We start from the raw sequence: 14,126 nt of genomic DNA on the forward strand, positions 1-14,126 counted from the left end.
AAGTAAATAAAAGCAAACCCCTCCTACTCTGCAGAAACAAGACAGGGTCTGTTCTAGTTTGGGGAGCCCCGCCCACTCTCCACGAAACTGCGCAAACCGCTCTATTCGCGCTCCCAGCCGACCTCTCGCGAGGCCTTCCCTTCGCATCCAGAAACCAAATTTTGCACTTCAACCCGGCTTCTACCTCTGCTGTCAGAGACCTACGCGGGAAAGCATTGTGCCTGGCTCAGACCACGCTCAAGGCGGCAAAAGGACACGCCTTCATGCACCCAACCGCACGTTTTCTAAACCCAGCTGCGGACACTTGGCCTCAAAGATGTTTTCAGCCGGAATGATATCAGTTCAGTTCAGTCACCCAGTCGTGTCCGTCTCTTTGCGACCCCATGGACTGCAGCACGTCAAGCCTCCCTGTCCATAGCCAACTCCCGGAGCCTACTCAAACCCATGTCCATTGAGTCGGTGATGCTATCCAACCATCTCATCCTCTGTCGTCCCCTTCTCCTCCCGCCTTCAATCTTTCCCAGCATCAGGGTCTTTTCCAATGAGTCAGTTCTTCGCATCAGGTGGCCAAAGTATTGGAGTTTCAGCTTCAACATCAGTCCTTCCAATGAATATTCAGGAATGATTTCCTTTAGGATGGACTGGTTGGATCTCCTTGCTGTCCAAGGGACTCTCAAGAGTCTTCTCCAGCACCACAGTTCAAAAGCTCCTGCTGCTGCTGCTGCTGCTGCTGCTGCTGCTGCTGCTGTGTCGCTTCAGTCGTGTCCGATTCTGTGCTGAGTGCAAATGACTGCTTGTCTTCCAAGCGAAGGCGAAATGAAAGTCACGTTGTCCGGGGCGGGGACATAGGCCCCGCCCTCGAAAGCCCGGCCCCCCGGACGCCGGAAGCGCCGGTGCGGGTCTACAGACGCCTGAGGCTCCGCGCCCTCGGACCATGGCGACCCAGGCAAAGCGCCGGCGGGTAAGTTACGGCGGGCGGCGCGGGTGCACCCCTCTCCACCGCGCCACGCCACTCTCTCGCGCGCCGCTCCGCGGCCTGCCGCGGGTCATTCGCCGCTCTTCGCGTCCCCTCCCCAACCCCGGGCCTTCCTCCGCGCGCGCGCCCCCTTCTTCTCCGCCCCCAGCGAGCTCTCCCGGGCGGGGCCGCGCCACTGCGCTTGCCTGTCTTAGGTGGCCGGGCCTGCGGGCAGCGACGACGACCCGGCCCCGGTGGCCAGCTTCCTGAGCTGGTGCCAGCGGGTGGGACTGGAGCTGAGTCCCAAGGTGAGAGGGGGACTGGGGGAGGTGGGTGCAGCGGGGAAGCGGGCGCGGGCCAGCTCTGAGGGGCCATTCTCTCTGCTCAGGTGGCGGTGAGCCGGCAGGGCACGGTGGCCGGCTACGGCATGGTGGCCCGGGAGAGCGTGCAGCCCGGGGAACTGCTGTTCGCGGTGCCGCGGGCCGCGCTCCTGTCGCAGCACACCTGCTCCATCAGCGGTGTGCTGGAACGAGGTGGGCACGCCGACAGGGGTGGAGAGACGCCGAGTTGGGCCCGCGGGGTCCCTAATCTTCGTGTCTCCCCCAGAGCGAGGCGCGCTGCAGAGCCAGTCGGGCTGGGTGCCGCTGCTGCTGGCGCTACTCCACGAGATGCAGGCCCCGGCCTCGCCCTGGAGCCCCTACTTTGCGCTCTGGCCCGAGCTGGGCCGCTTGCAGCACCCCATGTTCTGGTGAGAGCCGTAGAAGGGGCTGGGGAACGCCAACACCGTACGTAGCCTGGCTCGAACCGCTTGCCCTTGGGACACGGGTGCCAAGCGCTAGTCTCGGTAGATTGGGTGAAGAACCCGGGTGGGGGTGTCACTGCAGGCCAGAGGAGGAGCGCCGGCGATTGCTGCAGGGCACAGGCGTACCCGAGGCCGTGGAGAAGGATTTGGTCAACATCCGCAGCGAGTATTATTCCATTGTGCTGCCCTTCATGGACGCCCACCCCGATCTTTTCAGCCCCAGGGTCCGATCTCTGGAACTCTACCGCCAGCTCGTGGCTCTTGTGATGGCCTACAGGTCAGTGAGTAGAGCCTTGCACAGGACTCTCTTCTTTAGAACTCTGTTGAGTGACCAGAAGGGAAAGAACAGTGAGCCCCACCCCAACACTGGGCTTTAGCCAAGTTCTCTCTGTGGCAGCTTTCAGGAACCACTGGAGGAAGAGGAGGATGAAAAGGAGCCAAACTCCCCTTTGATGGTGCCTGCTGCAGACATACTAAACCATTTAGCCAATCACAATGCCAATCTAGAATACTCTCCAGTGAGTGGATCCCTCCCAGTTCTTGTTTCTGTGCCTTGATGCTTGGGCATTTGAATCGAACCAATGTCTTCTTCATGCTGGCCTGGCAGTTGAGCCAAATGGGCTCAGTTCTCCTCATACTAGAAATCAGTAGGTGAAATTAGTTCCTCTGCTATGTACTTTGCTTGCATATTACAGTGAAGTTCTTTGAACACAAATTAAAGCCCTCAAAGAAAGTTGGGGTTATCCTCTGCTAAACCTGTGCCATTGTTTTGGTGCTTTAGGTCTGTTCTGTGCAGTGCCAGTGAGCTGAGATTGTGTCAGGGCCCTGTGGACAACAATCTGCAACAGCCATAGCGTCAGTACTTTTCAGAAGAGGGGATGTTCCTAAGAAAGGGTTTAAGATGATACCAGGACTGTGTTTATATCTGTTCTATTTGCTAAGTGGAAAGTTGCAAGAAAAGATGTAAGTTTATGGAGTTAAAAATTAGGAAATGGCTGTTATTTTTAAAACCTTGTCTCTATTTGCTGTTCCTACTTTGATCTGGGTTGAGTTTTTTGTTGGCTTTTTTTGCAGAGCTGTGCATATCTTAGTTACCCAACCAGGGATTGAGTCCTAACCTCTAAACCACCAGTGAATTTCCTTTGATCTGGGTTTTTTTTGGCTGCACTGTGAGGCACATGGGATCTTAGTTCCCCAAGCAGGGATGGAACCCACACCTCGCTGCAGTGGAAGCTTGGGGTCTTAACCACCAAGACCACCCGGAGGTCCTCCTTAATTCATTTTTTAAAGCTAGCAGCTTTTTGAAGTGCTTGAGATGACTGAGCAGAAGTTTCACCTACTAAAGCATTGGGCTGTTTAGACTTTTGTAAGCCTCAAATGTTTTATTCTACAGCACAGGATCTTAACTAAAAGTAGAATGTTGGTAGGTATAGCATCAGCCTCATTGCTGAACTATAACTGTTGGTGGGAACTATACTTTCCTAGGAAGTGAAGTCATCTTCTTAGGGGTGGCCTGGAAAGGGCTTGACCCCAGCTTCTGAACCCTTCCACCCCAGACTTGTCTTCGGATGGTGGCCATTCAGCCCATTCCTAAAGGCCATGAGATCTTCAACACTTACGGGCAAATGGCTAACTGGCAACTGATTCACATGTATGGTTTTGCTGAACCGTATCCCGACAACACGAATGACACAGCTGACATTCAGATGGTGACTGTTCGTGAAGCCGCGTTACAGGGTGAGTGGTTAACTCAGACACCAGTGTGTGTCTATCCTGCCCCCTTTTTGTGGACTAAGGAGAAATGAGGTTTTGGGTTTACCAAGACTTTCACACCAGTACTTCTATCTATAGGGACAAAAGTTGAAGCTGAAAGGCTCCTACTCTATGAACGCTGGGATTTCTTATGCAAATTGGAGATGGTAGGGGAAGAGGGAGCCTTTGTGATTGGGCGTGAAGAGGTACTGACTGAAGAGGAACTGGCCACTACACTCAAGGTACATGCTCAAAATGAGTATTTAGAGCTAGATGAGAAGAAAGGTGGCCTGGACAGAGTACACTTAAATGCTGCCAGGATAGGCCAGCTTCTCTGAATCAGTTTCAGAAACATGCAAGTATTACATCCTACTTTAAAGGGCCCCATGGTTGCTTCTAGGTACTGTGCATGCCTGCTGAGGAGTTCAGAGAGTTTAAAGACCAGAATGGATGGGAAGATGATAAAAGTGAAGAAGACAGCCTGACAATCACAGATATCCCCAAACTCAAAGCATCATGGAGACAGCTTCTTCGGGACAGTGTTTTGTTGACCCTGCAAACCTATGCCACAGACTTAAAAACTGAGCAAGATTTACTCAGCAATAAGGAGGTCTATGCGGCACTTAGCTGGAGGGAACAGCAAGCCTTACAGGTGCGTTATGGTCAGAAGATGATTCTACACCGGCTGTTGGAGCTGACACGTTAGCAGGCTCCCTTCTGCCTGAAGGAGTATCCCGAAGAGGAACTTCATGCTAAGCTAGTATGCACTGATACTTGGAAAGAAGTAAAATTTGGATCTTTTGCTTTGTGTTTTGTACTAATACCAAAAGGAAAAGTAGCGAAATTAACAAAATAGGATGTACGCCAAGGTAAGAGTGACATGCTGAAGGATTGGGAGCAGTAGACTTGTGAATTGCTGCTGTTACTAACACTGATAAACTTTATAGCTGTTTTGTTATCGAGTTTGAACCAAAGCAGAAATGTGATAGTGATACATTTTGTTGTAGTCTCGACTGAGAGGCGTCACTTTCACTTTTCACTTTCATGCATTGGAGAAGGAAACAGCAACCCACTCCAGTGTTCTTGCCTGGAGAATCCCAGGGATGGGGGAGCCTGGTGGGCTGCAGTCTATGGGGTTGCACAGAGTCGGACACGGCTGAAGCGACTTAGCAGCAGCATTTAATAACATGGAGTTTGAAAGTAGACCTGGTAGGTCTTGAGCAACCACTTTCCCTTTTTTAAAAAACTGTTCCTGTTGGAGGATTTAGTAAGCTATGTTACTGGAACTCTGAGCAGTTATTTTAATTCCTTAGCAGCCTAAGATACCAGTGACATACAAGCCCCCATGTAAGATTTCTATTTATCTTGTATATATTTCAAGTGGGATAAATATAAAATATGTACCTACTCCTATTCCTTTTCTTTTAAAAATTGTATCAAAACGCCATGAGGGTCTATTTTTTTAAACTGGCATTTTGAATTTAACCACAGAAACCTGGTGCAGTTAACTTTGAGAAAGGAAAAGGAAAACACTACACAGAAATCACTTCCTTGTTTAAAGATGCTACATTGGTAGTGGAAAAACCTAGCATTCAGCAGAAGTTGGTGTTGCCCAATGGGAAGGCTGGGTGGTCCACGTTCCTTCTCACCACCAGCACTGGCTGCTACTGAGAAAGGCACAGTGGACTCGTGTGTCATAACTTTAATGTGTGACTACAGTATGCATACACATAGAAGAAGTAGGGAGGCTAAAGCCAGGAACTAGAAAGGCTACAAAATACAACACATGGACCAATATACTTGCAAAACATTCAAAATCCTTACAAAAGGGGCTGTATTGGTCCTTTTGACTTTGTTGTTGAACTCAGCCTGTATGGCCATTCATTGGGATAATGGGGAAGGGCAATTCCTACTATTTGGCTCCTTTCTGCACAATTTACAAGTTACTATAATGAGAGATGGGGGAGCTTTAGGCCTGGTTTGGCTTCCCTTTATAAAAAGTGTCTCACAGGGCCCAAGAGGGTGTGTTCTCCAGCAGCAAAGAGAAAATGATGCTCTCCCAGCAGCAAGCTGTAGATGTGGGGAAGAGGTAAAATAAAAAACCCATGGGATCTCAAATGTGAACTCTGCACATGTTCCTAGCATACCAGATTCTACACATCCACATTTTTAAAAAACAACTTGGTGATTTTCAAGGTCCCTGTCCATACTTTTTAAAAAAAGTTACACAATATTTAAACTGGCTTTCTTGCTATTCTTTGGGACACCTGGAATGTCAGAAGACATGGCGCTATGCCCCGTCCCCATCCCATCCCACCCCACCCCCAGACAAGTGCATGGCATCAGCAGCTCCTTCCATTATAAATTGGGCAGGTACCAGTTTACCTACTTGCCTTGAACACATTTTGCACAAACCCAAGAAGTTTCAGACAAAGGTTTTCTCTTTCATATATTTACACAAGTTCAAAATGATATTCACAGCATCTTCTAAATTTTGGCCAAGAGTCAAAAAAATGCATTTAAACTTTGGAACGTGTCCACATAGACAGGTAGCTGACCCAAACAGTAATTGGGGCAGATACCCAAGAACCAAAGGGCCGGGAAAGTCAGGAAGAGCTGAAAGGATCTTCAGCCAGTTTATGAACTTGGTACAGTGGGACCTCCAGGCAGACACATTTACAACAGAGATGTGGTTCCATCTAACTGGCACCTGTCCCTTCCATTACTTGCTGAGCCTGCTTTTGTCCCATGCAGCACTGTGCGACGGACTGGAATAACCTGAAGAATGAAGACAAGTACAAGCTGGTGAGAAAAATTCAGGCCTGACCAAACCTTGTGTCTTACTAATTTTGGCTACTACTCCCTTCTTAATCACCCACCCAAGCTGAAGCCATCAAATGATTATTTCTCCTGTCTTAAGACTGAAACAATGAAAACAATTACTTTTGACTCACTTTTCAATTTCTGGGGCACAGTGTACAAATTCATGGTTCCAGAATTTAAATGCTGGATTTTTAATCAGCTCAATGAAGGTAATAAGAAGACCCCAAGGATGTGGCCTATTTACAATCAACCGTTCCAAAAGAACCCTGGAGGATGGAAGAAAAAGTTCATCAATGCACAGGAAAACACCAGATCATGACCACTTCTCTATTAGCTTTAGAAAAGGAAGGTGGATATACAGAAGTTAGCATAAATAGATCCTAGAATTACATAAAGTAGATTTGAACCCCACCTCTTCCCATTACTGAGCCTAGAAAACTAAGGTAATAGATAATAGATTACATGGCACAGAGAATACACTTAAAGAATAAATACTCAAATAGGAAGTAAGGATTTTAATGCTACTAGTACACATGTAAACTGGGGGGGATGATTCTTCTGAATGGCAGTCAGTATTGGCTTAAATATTTACATTCTTTGACCTAACCAACTGTACTTCTAAATTTATCCTAAAGACGTAAATAAAGCACAGCAACAAAGACATGAGTACAAGGATGTTCACTGATGCTTTATATGTAATCACAAAAAGGACTTGTCATCTAAACATCTAATAATACTAATTAATTTTTAGTATATAAAACTAAGGAATATTAATACCTAGAAGCTAATAATATGTGAAGGGGCAAGTTTAAGAAGTCTGGTCCAGTTCTTTAAGTTTGCCTGTATATCTCTCACTAGGATGTTCCCATTTCCTAATTTGCAAATGCTGTATATAGTCCAAGCAATCTGTAATAGATTCCTAACTATTGTTAGTAAAACACAAGTATGATCCTGTTATTTCTCCTGCTTAAAACCTTACTACCTACAGGTAATGAAGACAAGTTTAAGCTCTTTAACCTGGCCTTTGAAAGGCCTGATGCTTCAGGACTCAGGTTAAATATGCTGACAACACCACTTGGGAAAAATCCCTAATCTATAAAAGTACTGGCACCTTGTGTTGACAACTACTTTTTGGTTTTAACAATGATTAGTAATTCTGTTTGTGTGTGGGGGGGTTTTTTGGTGCCCATCAGACTATTTCAGGAGGGCAGGAACCAAGTCCTTTTGTTCAGAACTATTTAACACATGGGCTTCCAAGGTGGTTCAATAGTAAAGAATCTGCCTGCCTGTGCAGATGCAAGAGATGTGGGCTCTATTCTTGGGTTGGGAAGATCTCTTGGAGAAGGAAAGGCTATCCACTCCAGTATTCTTGTCTGGAGAAGCCCAGTACTTGTCCAGTGTTCTTGTCTGGACAAAGCAGCCTGGTGGGCTACAGTCCATAGGGTCTCAAAGAATCAGACACGCCTGAACACACATGCATTTAACACAGATACTCGGTGAACACGGAATCCATAGGAAAAACACTCAGAAGTCATAATAAAAGGGAAGAGGTTCCATTTAGAAACTCCGAAAAACAGACTTCTGTCTTACCTTGTGATCTGTTCTTGAATAGCTTCAGTGTTGGCCTCTGCAAAAAGGTACAGCATGGTGCAGCTGAAGTAGTGAGTGTGGCTATTTGGGTACCGCAGCTGATTTGCAATTGCATTCAAGAAGAGATACCGACCTAGAAATTAAGACAGTTTAGCGAGAATTTGTTCTTCAAAGGCTGAATCATTCTGACTGGCTAGGGTTTGGATTTCTGATAAAGTCTGTCATGTTATCCTTTGTTTCAACCAGTGGGACTTGGACCCCCAAAGAGTTTTCATTTCTGTGGGTTTTTACTTCACTATTTTCCACATTAAAAATTTTTTTAGTTGAAAACTATTTTTGAGAACTATTGCATAGTAATATAACATGTAAATATAAAATTTAAGTATTTCCCCCCAAAAAAACTTTATTATTATATAGAGTGTCAGTGTTTTACATTCTGTTGGATTCTCATTTCTGCCCTTTTGTTCAGTCTGTTTCCAGTATGGTATTTCATTCATGTAGCCTCTGGAAACCTTCACTGTACACTAGTAACAAAATGAGTGGAAAAACGCAAATGTTTCATCATGAAAATAGTTTTGACCTCACAGTCCCTCTATAAGGGGTTTACTTTGGGGATAACCCACCAAGGGTTCCCAGTCTCTACTCTGAAGCTAGCCTCATCTTAACTGGATTTGGTTGTCTGTGTCTGCTTGGTATTACTCACAGTGAGCTTCAACACTGCCTTGGAGACTACCCTCTTTTTTTGCTGTTGGGTTCTGGATGCAGTGGTATTTACCTGTGTTAAATCTTGATTTTTAAGCTGTCTCAGACCCGCCCCCCCCTCCCCCTGCCACAAATATGCAAGTAGTATATACTTAAAATTGGAGAAGGCAGTGGCACCCCACTCCAGTACTCTTGCCTGGAAAATTCCATGGACGGAGAAGCCTGGTAGGCTGCAGTCCATGAGGTCACTAAGAGTTGGACACGACTGAGTGACTTCACTTTGACTTTTCACTTTCGTGCATTAGAGAAGGAAATGGCAACCCACTCCAGTGTTCTTGCCTGGAGAATCCCAGGGACGGGGGAGCCTGGTGGGCTGCCGTCTGTGGGGTCGCACAGAGTCGGACACGACTGACGCGACTTAGCAGTAGCAGCAACATATACTTAAAATTAGCCTCTCAAGGATCCATAGCGGAAAAAGCCAAGACAAGCAGGACAAGTAGGTTGGTCACCACCTACTTGGGTCTCTATTACAATGAATACAGACCAAAAGATGTAGTTTAAGCACGTGAGATAACCTACACCAGAAATTATAATGTGAACATTTTGCAAAGCAGGTAGGGGGAGTCCTATTCATTAATCTTTCTTTACACATGGAATATGTAACATACTGCCTGGCAAAGAGGCACCAATAATGCTGGAACAAAAAGCAGGCTAGCAAAACAAGTGAGCCTATCTTTAGAGAGGCTAGTAAAAAAAAATGTTTATTTTTACACTAAAAAAACCAAAACAATACACTCGTATATACTGAAATATTAACTGATGTGGTAAGGATTCTGGATGGTTTTTTACCCCCTTTACGCTTTTCTGTGTTTTCTGCATTGAGCAGATACTACTGAATTAAATAATCAGCCAGACCTATAATCATATTGACAGAACATTCTCTGTTGTGGCTTAAAGTATTTTTAGGACCAGACTATGACCAAATACACAGAAAACTTGACTCTGAGAACTGGCTGGCTTCACTCACCTTCAGTGTCCAAATCCACAGCCAGGTTCTGGAAGATGTCCATGTGAGCTGAGTGCGTGATGGTGCTCATTGAAGGTGTGCTGCCCTTGTTGTGGATGTGTGCAATGGCCTGAGTCCCTACATAGAGCACCAGTGCATTAATGAGCTGGAGGTTGTAGCGATTACCAGGCTCATTGGATACCTAAGTGAACAAAACAGAAAGCTCCTGACTTACTCGCACCGATAGTGATTTAAGCATTGATTTAGGCACCGACAGTTCTAAGAATCCTTTTTATGACTTTCAGAGAAAAGCTGAACTGCTCCCAATATTCTCTGTGACTTAAATTTTAGAAATCTGCTTTGATTTTGTATGGTTATGTAACAAATACACAGATGCTCAAAGATAGTGTGTCAATAAAAGAGGTATGATTTCCCTTGGGACACTAAAGCTTTAACAGTTACCAGCACAAAAATAAAGTTTATAAAGTCAAAATATGCATTATCTCACTTATTTAAAAAAAAAAATTGAAGAGGGAAAAAGATGTGGTTTCTTGGTATGGGAAGACCGGAAAAATAATATAGCCTCAATCATTTTCTATACAGCAAACTGAATCAGAATCCAATTTAGAAGTCTTATTAGAGTATGGGAGCGATTATCAGCAATCTATTCTTACGGAAAACCAGTCCATTCCCTGGCTGCCTCTTCCAAGATTATGCTATAGATGTATAGGATGAATATATGTACTTATGCTAAAATGTATAATATAATCTCATCTAACCATTAAAAATGACAATGTGCTTTAAAACCTTTAAAGCATGTTGAAATGAGACCATGCACAGGACTAACTATGCATATAAAGTATTTTCTATAAAGACACAACCAAGAGTTTCAGTCAAACCAATTAACCTGTAGGTTGCTGCGCAGATCAGACAGGAAAGTGACAGGTGATCGAGTTTTAAGATAGGAATCCAAATCCTTTTTGAATTGAGGTGGCATCACTCCAGTAAAATTGGTGAGAATCCGGGGAGCGATGTTAATTTCACTCAACATATCCACCTGCCACAAACAAATACAAGAATCACAATCAGAAGCATTTGTAGGGCCTTAATAGCAAACTGTCTCTATGTTAGAAAGTTGTTTATATAAAATTTTGTCTTGAAGAGTACTCAATCGTTTAAAAACATTTTACTGAAATACAGCAATTTATAATGTGTTAATTTCTGCTGCACAGCAAAATGTTATTAATTAGAAGAAACAGATTACTCAAAGGTACCTATATACAAAATGATAGTAATTTCTCATTCTATACTATTTTATCCTTCTTAAAATAAGGCACAATAGGTATCTTGTAGAAGTCTATTTTAAAATACAGAATGAGACTCTTTGCTCACCAAGAGCCCTACTCTTTGAAAAGATATCCCAGCAAAGTAAGACATCATATTCTCTACTTTAATAAAACTTACAGTAGCCATGTAAGGGGTGGTATGATCTTAAAACAGTCCCTTCTTTTGACAGTTTAAACAAAATGCAAATACACACCTATGAAATATGGCATTACTAGTGTCTATTCTGCAATGCTCTGCCACTAGTGGGGCCACCCAACAAATGACTGGCCCAATACCTAGGTTGAGGTTCTGTAAATACAGCTAAATTTAATAAAAAAACTGAAAACAGCAACTAGACAAATACTGTGAACCAATATCCAGAAGCAGTCAGTCTCATACTTTATCAGGTTTAATAACATAACTGCTTCCCCCCAAAGAGCAACGTTATCTAACAGGTAACTTGTAGGTATGTGTGTTCTGGGGGCAGCATATACCTCTCTCAGCAGAGAAAGGACTAAAATACTAACAAACAACTTTCTTTTCCTTAAAACTATTTAGAACTTTACCTTCAGATTAGGAGTGAATGGGTCTGGGAGCCTCATGTTTCTTGGGAAGGCACTCAGGATCAGATTTCTTAGCTGGATACAATTAGGTGGGATCACGTCACAAAATCCATAATGGTAATCACAAAGGAACTCAGGAAAATCATGCAAAAGAACCAGCAGCACCCTTAAAGTGCCCTATTTTTCAAAAACAAGAAAAACATTGGTTGTTTCCACATTAAGAAAACAAGAGTAACATTTTTACTATTATAAATTTAACTGAAGGGAGGGAAAAAAAGGCAAAACTAGGTATCCAGAGTTTATAAAAAATACAACTTACCAAAACCCAAACAAAAAAGAAAATCTGAATAGCCCTTTATAATAAAGAAGTTAAATATTTGTTAAAACTCTTTCCTCAAAGAGGAAGAGGCTTTACTTTGGCTGGCTTTACTGCCAAATCCTTACAAATATTTAAGGAAAAATTAACACTATTCACAATCTTAATACAAAAAGATTATTTTCCAACCCCTTCAATAAAAGTAGCATAACTTTGATCCCAAAATGACATGAAAACTAAAAACAAAAAAAAATCCTAAATAGTAGAAATGGAAATCAGTGATACATCACAACCAAATGATCCACAAATGAATGCAATGGCAGTTTAAGAATCTGAAAATTAATGGACTAATAACACTGACAAAAAAACACATGACTTTGAGTTCAAGAAAGCATCCAATAAAATTCAACACTCATTTTAATGATTTTTAAAACTATCAGCAAATTATGATTAAAAGGGCATTTCCTTAACCAGAAAATGGTACCTACAAAACTACAGATTTATAAAAACATTATACAATTTCACAAAAACATCAATATCTGGAACATAAGTCTAAGGGAAGTAAAATTAAAGACCTAACAACTAAATGGAGATACACATGGGTTGAAAGGTTCGATATTATTAAGGCATCTATTTTCTCCAAGTTGATCTACATATTCAGTGAAATCTCAATCTAAATCCCAGAAAGTTTTATAAGTAAAGCTAATTGCAAAGTTTTATGGAACTGCAAATGATACAGAATAGCCAAAATAGTGTTACAAGAGAGCAGTTGAAGAACATTCTGCTCTACCTGAGTACTCTACCTTTACAGTAAGTCTTACCATCAAGACCTTTTGATACTGGGCTAAAAGCAGATCAACAGGTAAACTAGGGAGATGCCCATACACAGTTAACTAGATCATACAGGTACTAAACAACTGAACAAGAAATGAAGAACTTTAAAACTGTTGGTGAAAAGCCTTACATACCTATTAAGCTGGAGGGTATAAGGAAGGGGAGAAAATGACCTTCATCATTCACAAAATTAAGTTTGCTTTCTGAATGTAAATGTAAAAGCCAGAATTAATGGTTTTTTGAGTAGGGGGCAGGCACGTGCAGAACAGAATGAATTTAAGATTAGCAAATATTTCTTACCCAAGACACAAAAAGCAACGTACAATAAAAGAAGAAAACAGGTCAGTTTAACTACACTGAATTTAAAGCATCTACCCCTCAAAAAACACATTACTTTTAAGGGAGTGAAAATGCAAGCTACAGGAATAGGAGATGTCTGAATATACATCATCAAACGGCTTACATCCAGAATACATAAGAATCCTTGTTTAAAAAGAAGAAAAACACAGATAATCCCAAAGGGATATGAGCACAAGGCTGAAGAGGTATATCATCAAAGGCAGATACCCAACTGGCCAATCTACACACAAAAATCTTATTAAGAAATCAAGGAAATGCAAACTAAATCCACAATGAGATCCTTCTGCACAACTGCTAAAATGAAAAACAGACAATTTCAAGTATGTTAAATATGGGGAGAAACAGTCTAATGCAATTCTGGAAGAGTTAACTGGTGCACACATTGATATATGAACATCAAGCACTGGTTATACAAATTATGTTCAATTTTTGCACTTTTCTGAATATGTGTTATACTTTAAAAGCTTAATTAAACAACATTAGGCCTCATATACTGCCAGTTGAAGTATTTTTCAAGTGTTTTAAACTGCTAGGTTTTAATTATTCTGATTTTACAATTTCAAATTAATTACCTTGTAGAGGATTTGCATAGGTTTGGTGAGTTCCACATTTCTAAGGAAAGGCGCTAAATATTTGAATAAATCAATCAGTAACTGTGCATACATAGGCCATCCCTGAAAGAAACATATGGGTAATAATTACACTCAGTTGCTGTCCCGCCACCAAAAAGGTTGCCCAAGCAGCTACGCTGTTGACTATTATTTTCTTCATAAACCTCTCTTAAAGACTGACTAGCACAAAAAAGGAGTAAGCAAAATAATGCAGATAATGGGAAATGATATTTGAAACAAACTGGCTCCAGAAATTCCAGGATATTTAGGTCCTTCTGCCTGCACCAAATAGGGTAAGGGTGTTTCAGACAGAACACAAAACACCCAGCCAACTAAGAAACTCACATCTGTTAATTTCTTCAAGTCCTGGATCTCAACTATTTATTTTTCCCACGTTCAATTCCTCAACTCTTAGCAAATAACCTCATCCAATTTACAACATGAATCCTTTATTTTCACCCAAATTTGGCCTGCTTACCATATTCC

At 42.7% G+C, this 14,126-nt stretch overlaps 2 protein-coding genes across 13 annotated transcripts in view; one reads left to right on the forward strand and one right to left on the reverse strand.

Moving 5' to 3' along the window:
- The first annotated feature begins 856 nt into the window (after positions 1–856).
- On the forward strand, positions 857–7,289 carry SETD6 (SET domain containing 6, protein lysine methyltransferase). 5 transcript variants are annotated; one of them, XM_019978870.2, is made up of 9 exons: positions 857–961; positions 1,171–1,263; positions 1,344–1,488; positions 1,562–1,703; positions 1,840–2,034; positions 2,155–2,275; positions 3,314–3,494; positions 3,609–3,751; positions 3,910–7,289. In XM_019978870.2, the coding sequence occupies exons 1-9, from the start codon at positions 935–937 to the stop codon at positions 4,213–4,215; spliced, it is 1,353 nt and encodes a 450-aa protein (XP_019834429.2). In that variant the 5' UTR covers positions 857–934; the 3' UTR covers positions 4,216–7,289. The 5 variants fall into 5 exon arrangements, with proteins under 5 accessions (XP_019834429.2, XP_019834430.2, XP_070626780.1 ...); XM_019978871.2 differs by having other exon boundaries at positions 1,975–2,034; XM_070770679.1 differs by lacking the exon at positions 2,155–2,275 and having other exon boundaries at positions 896–961; positions 1,125–1,263.
- CNOT1 (CCR4-NOT transcription complex subunit 1) overlaps positions 5,933–14,126 on the reverse strand; it is an 82,991-nt gene continuing 74,797 nt past the window's right edge. For all 8 annotated transcript variants that reach the window (XM_019978866.2, XM_070770674.1, XM_019978867.2 and 5 more), the window contains 7 exons: positions 13,602–13,703; positions 11,523–11,696; positions 10,538–10,687; positions 9,652–9,832; positions 7,923–8,055; positions 6,464–6,598; positions 5,933–6,287 (listed from right to left, as the gene is read on the reverse strand). In XM_019978866.2, coding sequence (XP_019834425.1) covers positions 6,209–6,287; positions 6,464–6,598; positions 7,923–8,055; positions 9,652–9,832; positions 10,538–10,687; positions 11,523–11,696; positions 13,602–13,703 — 954 coding nt within the window. In that variant the 3' untranslated portion in view covers positions 5,933–6,208. The remainder of the gene's footprint in view (positions 6,288–6,463; positions 6,599–7,922; positions 8,056–9,651; positions 9,833–10,537; positions 10,688–11,522; positions 11,697–13,601; positions 13,704–14,126) is intronic.

The sequence above is a fragment of the Bos indicus genome, chromosome 18 (genome assembly GCF_029378745.1).
Source record: "Bos indicus isolate NIAB-ARS_2022 breed Sahiwal x Tharparkar chromosome 18, NIAB-ARS_B.indTharparkar_mat_pri_1.0, whole genome shotgun sequence".
In the NCBI taxonomy this organism is placed as follows: Eukaryota; Metazoa; Chordata; class Mammalia; order Artiodactyla; family Bovidae; genus Bos; species Bos indicus.

Bases quoted from the DNA above. Each gene is read 5' to 3' on its own strand.
- SETD6 (XM_019978870.2), top strand. From the start codon at position 935: ATGGCGACCCAGGCAAAGCGCCGGCGG. The intron at 2,035-2,154 runs GTCAGTGAGTAG...TCTCTGTGGCAG, and splicing joins GCTCTTGTGATGGCCTACAG to CTTTCAGGAACCACTGGAGG. The intron at 3,752-3,909 runs GTACATGCTCAA...GGTTGCTTCTAG, and splicing joins AACTGGCCACTACACTCAAG to GTACTGTGCATGCCTGCTGA.